Source organism: Egretta garzetta, unplaced genomic scaffold (assembly GCF_000687185.1).
Source record: "Egretta garzetta isolate BGI_Z169 unplaced genomic scaffold, ASM68718v1 scaffold81, whole genome shotgun sequence".
Lineage (NCBI taxonomy): Eukaryota > Metazoa > Chordata > Aves > Pelecaniformes > Ardeidae > Egretta > Egretta garzetta.
In genome coordinates this window covers 5,877,162-5,885,382 of record NW_009258671.1, presented here as the reverse complement: position 1 = coordinate 5,885,382, position 8,221 = coordinate 5,877,162, and the positions used below count along the sequence as shown (strand labels likewise).

Genomic DNA, 8,221 nt, shown 5'->3' with positions numbered 1-8,221 from the left:
CACATGTAACCGATTATGTTTGTCAGCCGCTGTTATGTAGGGTTTTTCCTCCCTCTCTTCAGTATTAAAAGTTTGGAGGCAGTCAAAACTTCTCAGGGAGGATACAATGCCTTTTTCCAAAGGCGTTTGCCTCCCCTTCCCCCCCGTTTTTTTTTACTGAAAGTTGGGGTGCTAAACGGTACAGACACAGTAATCCTGCACACCCTAATCTTCTTGCATGAGTACCCCCTAAGGAGATCACCACCATTACACATAATTTCTTAGAGATGTTTAAGCTCCAACAGCAGGGGCTGGACAAATCCGCACATCTACGGTAGAGGGGAAAGGAATCTGCGTCTCCAAGCCCCCATCTAATGCTTTATCTATTCGATAGCTGTAGCAAATCAGTGATTTTCCCCCTTCTTTGTGTCAGAGCCCAACAAAAGATACACAACCTTACCGACCGAGCTGCAGGCTGTAAGAGAGCAGGTAAAGATTTACAACAGCTAGTCCAGCCACACAGCATAGGAGAACTAGTGGGGTCGTGCATCTTACAGTACTGCTCACTCACCAAAACTTTGCATCATTACTCAAGGGGAAAAAGCAGTTTTGGCGCTCTCGCTTTATTGTGTCATTTGTTTGTATCACACGCCACGTCTCTTAAATTGGCAAAATTCACTGAATTAGACACAAGTACTGAAAAACCACACATACTTACTAGGGAGCGTATACCTCTGGTTAAGGTTTGCTTCCAAGTGTGATTAACTGTTTCATAGCGACACACAGTGTGACATAAAATGGGCTAGCACATGCAAATAAACAGCAACTAAAAAACTAAACTCCTACAATTAGGCAATACCAGGCTGCAGAAATACAGCTGTTTTCAGGTACAGAAGACAGAAAGATTTGAAGTTAAAAGAACTGTAACGTTACTGAAGCGCATACCATCTCCCACAGCAAAAGCTTCCAAGTTAACAAATTTGAGGCGATGCACACGTTCAGCTATTCGAGGGAATCTACTACGAAGCTCTAACCCCTTTTCCAGCAACATAAAGATCTCAAATTAAGACATCTCAATAAAAAAAAAACAAAACAAAAACCAAAACACCCACACAAGCAAAGCCCAAACATTTCACTCTTAAGTTTTCAAAGTCCACTAGTGTAAAAAGCAAACAAGAACAAAAAAATCCATCCCACCCCCCAACCAATTTGAGATGCACCTGATGGAGTCTTTCTAGGAAAAACCAAAACCAAAACCAGGCCCCATGGCTGACTTCAAATGAAAATCTGGCCCCTCAAGTCTCCCAGGACATGGGTGCATTTACATGGCTTAGTAAATCGCCACAGCCCAGTTATTCTTAATAAAGAACCTGTTTACAGAACTAGGGTTGTGCTGTAGCGTCTTCACCTCCCCAAACATTTTTCCTTCTGTGGAATCTGGATAGTACAAGAGCCTCACAATAGCAGAGTAATTTATTACTACAGATATGCAAATTTGACAAAATAATTTTAAATATTTAATTACATACCAGTCTGACTAAATACTTTCATTCTAGTATTTGTTACAGGTAGAAACAGCTTTGTATTTTGTCATCCTTAAAACAGGCTGCACACAAGATGCATCCTGTACCATGTTAGGCTCTTCCTTTCACCAGTGCAGTCTAGCCAGTGGCTGCACCTAATTCCATAAGGATCAGGATGCTAAAGACGTATTTGAATCGTTCTTATCTATTTGCAATAGCAACACCTGTAACTTTCAAGTCAATGGCAGCATGTCCAATATATAGAAGTAGGTAGCTTTGATCAGGAAATGAGCAGATTTATGTTGCAATAAACAGCACCCTACAATAACACAAGGCTGCTAACTCAAAAATACAGAAAAATGACTTAACAGTTCCACTCCAAGCTCATGCATCGAACCCTACATTATCTGGTGGGGTTTTTTTTCAAATATAAAGAGGTAGTTCTAGAATCATAAGACAAGTGGCAAAAACTTATTCAGCCTGTGAAGATAAAACCAAAAAAACCTCTAGTGCATGTTGGGGACAACAGGCCTCTTGCTGCTTATGACCACAGCATTCATGTGGCAGCCACCACTTATGCTGAAAAGTAGCATTACATAATAAGTTATTTTCAGTTTCCTCATTGCTAATTTCTTCCCAGTCATCCAGTGCTTCCTCATTACTGCCTGCTTTAGAGGCATCCACCAGATGCCACGAGAACACAAGAGTATCAGCAGGAGAGAAATGGCACAAGCAAGCAAGAGAAAGCACGTCAGTGGCAATAATGGAGTCAAAGACCCATTTGTGAATTACAAATGATAATAAATGCCAGTATCAGATACCTGCAGATTCATTATTTTTTTTAAGTGATATGCCAATGGCAAGAACACTTACTCTGCAAACATTAGAGTTTACTTATCCTTTTATTTGCTCTGTAAAGGGTGGTAAACCAGCCAAGTAGTAATACAGATGTTTAATTACCACTTCTGTTAATTAAAACAGATGGCCACCACTGTATTCACATCACTGTCTAGCACCATCTCCGTGGAACTCTGGCAAATTCAGGTGTGCCAGTGTTCGAGCCTTTCAAAAAAATACACCAAGAACACAGAAGTTTGAAAGTAGGAGTGAGCAAATTGCGCAAATACTCTTAATATATTTTCCTTCTGAATTCCCTTTAGGGACTAAGGCCTGTGTAACAAAGACAACAAATCAGACTGAAGTCAGGTGTATTTATGAACAGAAAAGAAAGCTCAGGAATAAATATTTTAGGTCAAGAAAACATATATCAATACACACAATTCTAGAACAGAACAACCAATTCCACAATATAATTGTTTCTCATACAAAGCCTGCAGTTTGAGCTTTGATAAAAGACATTGTAAGTGACGATCAGAGCACTTGAGAGTCCTACAGGAGCTGGGCTGGGTGTTACAGCCCCCCCTGCGTTTCCAACATGACTTGCTGCAGCTCAGCTTTGCTGGGGAGCGCTGCCCGCTGGCTGGCGCTAGGAGCCTGGAAGGGGCTGGCTATGCGTGCCGCTTCTCGTCTTCAGCTGCGACTGGGCGATATCTGCCAGGGCACTCTGGATCTTTTCCAGCAGCATATCCCCACGATAAACTACCTCTTCCAGACGGGCAGCAGCTTCATGATTTTCTTCTTCTAACCGATGCAGACTAGCAGCCTTTAAAATAAAAGGGATAAAAGTAAGGATCTTCAAATGTAATATAAAATCAACTTTAGTAAAGGACGGTGATGGAACAGTTAATGCTCCCTAGAAAAGAGAAAGATTCTCTCTCTAGCCCCTGAATTACATACTAGCAACTTCAAAGCAACACACTATAGGCTGCAGCCTAAACCAGTGCATATCCACATGGAGTAAACACCGCCCCCCCTGCTGCCCCAACAGAGATGTTAGCTTCTTTTATACTACAACTCTTGGCTTAGTACAGCTTTTCTTGATGGGAAATGAGTATTTATCCCCCTACCCACTCCCTTACTGAAAGGTGCTCAGCAAGATGAAAGCATAATTTATTAACCTTTCCAACTAAATAGCACATTTCAGATGAAACTGTATTATTTAACCTTTTCTCCTTCAATATTTTGTTTCAGAACCAAGCTGCTTTTCAGTTAGACAAAATTTAGTGAAATAAAACATTTTAACATCAAAACACTAAGTTATTAAAGTTTAAAACTACTAAAACTTGTTCTAACTCATTAACAGAAAAGACAAAACAAAAGGTTCAAATAGATACTTTTTTAAAGCCAGGTTTATATACAGGTCCTTAAGAAGTCATGCTTAAACTAGCTGGTAAATTCTGTCCCCATATTCATCTTCTGTTCTGCAACACTGATGTCTTTAGTGACAGCTAATATATGCATGAAGGACTTAATAGCCCTTGGAGGAAGGGTCATAGAAGATAGATAGCAAAAGGTAAAAGTTTGGAATTTAGAATCCAGCTCAATTACTTCAGTCTCAGTCATTAAATAGTTGACTGCAGGTAAGCTGCAGATTTGAGCAGGATATGTACGACCAACTTCACCACAAGGGAACTCAAAAGAGACGGGTAAGTTGTGTTGGGCATTAGTGTTGCAGCCCTTTTATCATTTAAGACAAGTCTCAGACTTGAAACATACCAAGACAACCTTAGGATAAAAAAAAAATTGGTCTAAGTACATCTCTATTAGCCAAGTATCTACCACTTCTCAACAAAACCTATACTGTGTATTTTGGAGTACTTCAAGCATCTTCCTAACAGTCTTTTTAAAGAATGTCAGAATATTTAATACTGCACCAAATTAAACAGCAAATAGAAATCAAAACTAGAATCAGTAAGCGACGGAATCTGAGCTAACTTACCTCAAAACCACACCAAACACAAAAGATCAGAAATTCTTGTGAAATCAGATTCTGCATTGACAGAGCAAGAAACTGTTCAAGTGTCACCTCAAAAGGAAAGCACACCCCTACTGGACAACCAGCTCCTCTTTCCAGAGCACCTGGCTTTCCCTGCATCAGCTCTCACTAAGATCAGACCCCGCTCAGTCATGGAAGAAGCCTGTAATTTGTCTGCGGCAAGAAAGCTGTCTTCAGCTATTAAATACGCAGTTACATGAAATTATGCTGGGGTTAACAGGCCCAATTAGTATGTTCAGCAATTTTTGTGACTAGCAACGTTTCCAAATTTAACCTCCTCTGTTTAGAGCCAAATGGGATGTCACTGTCAAGCCATTTGTATTTGGCCCAGCAGGCACCTCCAGTATTAGTCTTTTGTAAAATGCCTTTGAATAGTTACAGATTATCAACCCAGGTGTAAAACCTTCAGGTGATCTTAAAGCAGTTCCAGGGTTCTCAGAGAAACAGCACTCTGCATCATGTTGCATTCTAAGAAAATATTTGATGTAAATTTAGCAGTTAAGAGTCAAAAAGAAAAAAAAAAGATGATGCTGTTTAATAGGCAATATCTATAGAAATAACAGCCAAAAAACCCCAAACCCCAACATAGTGGCATTCATTGAATTGCAGGTCCAAGGTGTTTTTTGGAAGTGAGAAACAGCTGAGCATCGTGAAAGGGTTCACAAGCTGTTTGCAGCAGCTCAGGTCCTGTAAGGCAGGGGACAGAGATTGTGATTCTGGCTGCACCTGCTAATAGCTGCCCAGCCAGTAGCTGCTTTCTGTTCCCAGGCTCTTCCTAGAGCACCTCTGGTCTAAAGAGAGAAGAAGCCAGACACAAAAGCACCAAATTTGGCCGGTCCAAAGAAGGACACTATTACTGAAAAGTAAAAGAACTGTTTTGTGACAGAGCTGGAGAACCCTGCAAACCCTTAACAACCAGAAACATTGTGGAAGAACAAAAGGCTTCAAGTAAGATGTCAGTTGTGCAGCTACAAAACAAAATGCACTCTTAATGAGCAAGAGAATGCAAAAGATTATCCAAGGGGAAAAAACCAACAAAAACCCACAGTGCATCAGTACTGTAGCATCTGCTGTATTAATATTTGAACAGCTGGGGGAAAAAAAAAAAGAAAAAGGAGTAGGAGTTTCCAGTACTGTGGTGTCATGATGAAAGTGGGTTTTAACATTCTAACAGAAAACTAAGTTTAAAATATTCTCACTGTGCATAATCTTGTTTAGAACTATATGCAAGCTCAGTATTTCCACTAAGGCTATAAAGTACTCACAGGCTACACTCATGAAAAATTCAGGCTTATATTAAAATCCTTTTTCAAGATTACATGGCCTACAGAGTAAAAAATGTGTTTTAGAAGAGGAATGTTTGCCTTCAGTTATGTTTTGATATTTCAATTAAGAACACTCTTACCTGCAAAGCTGCTGTCGATTCTTCACTAGGCAGGGAATCTATTAGAACATCAATATCTTTTGCAGTTCGTGCAATCAATGCTGCAAACAGTTGGGCGTACTCTTTAAGAAAGAAAAGTCAGCCCACTCAGTACATTATTAGAAATAAGCACAATTCTGCATGCACAGCTCAGAAAATTCTACAGACTTGAAGTACACAGGTGTTAAAAATTCTCTTACTTGAAGAAAACAATGGTATCACAACTGATGGGAACTCAACAGTATTAGAAGATGAAGGTAGTTTGATTCCAACCCTATACTAAACAAGGTAACTGATTATGCAAAGGGCTGGGCTTTGTACAAAGGAGAAAACAGCTAGAACTCCGTCATGGTTAGCCAGTTAAGAAATTACTAATACCACTATTAAGTGTCCTAGTCACTGCATTAAGCATTGAGAAGTAGCTAGAAACTCATTTGACTTTTCAATCCTTGCCTTGAAATCTCCCACTAGACAAAAAAAAAAGAACACTAGAAACAATGTAAAGACAGTGATTCAAATAGATGGATTATTTAAATCCTGTTAAGCAACAGATTGTTAGTGAAAGAATTTGAGGGTTTTCTTAATTAAAAAAAAGAATTCCTATTCAGCCACAGAAAAAAGTTAAATCGCCTCTGAGAAATGGAAAAGGATTTAAGTTTATAATAGACCTTCATTTAGCTGCTTTATCATTGAAAGAACTGCATGGACTTTTAATAAGAGGCGCCATAAGCCAGAAACAAAACCTTCCCATTGAATTGTGTCCATTCAACTTGAATTAAGTTTATTACTACCGCTAAAATATTGAACCAGCCCTTTTCAATTAATAATTTAAGATTTTGCATATTTGTTTATGTTTTGGTTCATGAACAATTTGAGGAAGCAGGAGACAAAATACTTTCTAATGGCAAAAATCTATAGAAGAGATTGACATTCTCAAAGGTACACTTGACTTGAGCTAAAAAAAAATAAAAAAAACAAACAGCAAACCCCATATATCCATTTAAAGATTACTCAGGGTTTCCACAGGGTTTACCTGTAATGTGTTTTAAGGCCTTCTTATTACAATTTTAAATAAATAAACAAACATAACTGGTAGCTTTGTTTTGCCTCATCAGCATCACTAACGTGACTGCATGATCTTACTGAAGTCACTACATTTGGAATTTTAGAAAGACACAAATGAAAAGAGAAGTCAGTCATGACCTACCATTTTAAGACCTTAAAAAAGCCTCTAGCTCCTCCACCACGCTGATGCCAGCCCCTAGGACAGCAGCAAGTAAGATGAAGAAGCAAACAAGCCTTTCTGCTGGCTCTTCCAACTAATTCCAGTACCAGAGAGCAAACCACCATGGACCAATGAAGAACTACTATTCAGCTATCCTAGAAAATGCATCACTGTGCTCCAAACCAGTCTCCCCTGATATTCTAATAGACAGATCTCATACAATGTAAGATGTAAAATTTGTTGGGGGGGAGAGGGAGGAAAAAAAGAAGAAAAGAAAAAATATTCAGGATTAGAATAACATGGTTATTTAAATACTATCCTGAAATTCTCAAATCAGAGAGAACTTTTAGTTTGCTTCCTAATTTCAGTATCTCAGTTTCTTATCCCTCTCAAAAAAAAAACCAAACCCAAAACCCAGAAAAAACAAAACAGCCAACAACAAATGACAAATGCTAATGGGGAGATTCAATATGACATTATTACTTAATTAATTACATAAGCAGGTAATACATGGAGAAACACAAATAATTAAAAGCTTATGACACAGACAATTTTAAACTCACACGTGATTTCATAAAACTTAACACTAATTCTTTCTAAAAAGACTTCTTGGAAATAACTGACAACTCACAACCTCTTGCAGCAGTCCTATTAAAATGGTTTATATCTGTAGAGCTACTACATCTGTGCAAAGAAACCAGCACAAGAAATACATTATAATGTTTACAGAACACTTGAAATTACAATTCCACTATCACAGGTGTTATGCAGCAAGTGCAACTGACACCAATTTACAACTTAACTTCAGTCAGTCATCCAGTTACTGGTGGAATTGTTTGCTGAGCATGAAAAAGAGTGCAGGTTTTGTATTATAGAGTGTACCATATTAGAGCACGTTCGTATTTCATTAGGAGAAAGACAGACTTACCTTCTGTTGGATTAGCAGGCTGATCTTTGTTTATTGCCGTCTGAATGTTGCTGAAAGAGGCTGGGGGGCCGCACTGCTGCAACACTCCGATAGCATTACAGAATTGGTCTGCGAGCTGCAAGCAGCGAAGAGATAGTGAGTTCATTTCACCACTAAAGCTATTTCAATTTTGATCTCGCATCCCAGTGGGCCCCGCGCAGCAGCCCAGCCGTGCCCCAGCGCTAGGTGGGAGCGCACCCCCGCAGCC

At 39.1% G+C, this 8,221-nt stretch overlaps 1 protein-coding gene across 1 annotated transcript; it reads right to left on the bottom strand.

Annotated features, from left to right (window-relative positions):
- Positions 1-620: 620 nt before the first annotated feature.
- MED21 (mediator complex subunit 21) lies at positions 621-8,215 on the bottom strand. The gene is made up of 3 exons (XM_035888541.1): positions 7,975-8,215; positions 5,804-5,904; positions 621-3,165 (listed from the first exon to the last, which is right to left on the bottom strand). The coding sequence occupies exons 1-3, from the start codon at positions 8,117-8,119 to the stop codon at positions 2,989-2,991; spliced, it is 423 nt and encodes a 140-aa protein (XP_035744434.1). The 5' UTR covers positions 8,120-8,215; the 3' UTR covers positions 621-2,988.
- Between the last annotated feature and the right edge of the window lie 6 nt (positions 8,216-8,221).

Excerpts from the sequence above, each read along its gene's own strand:
- MED21 (XM_035888541.1), bottom strand. The coding sequence starts at position 8,119 with ATGAACTCACTATCTCTTCGCTGCTTGCAGCTCGCAGACCAATTCTGT. Across the intron at positions 5,905-7,974 it reads GCCTGCTAATCCAACAGAAG|AGTACGCCCAACTGTTTGCA; the intron begins GTAAGTCTGTCT and ends TCTTTCTTAAAG. Across the intron at positions 3,166-5,803 it reads AATCGACAGCAGCTTTGCAG|GCTGCTAGTCTGCATCGGTT; the intron begins GTAAGAGTGTTC and ends TTTATTTTAAAG.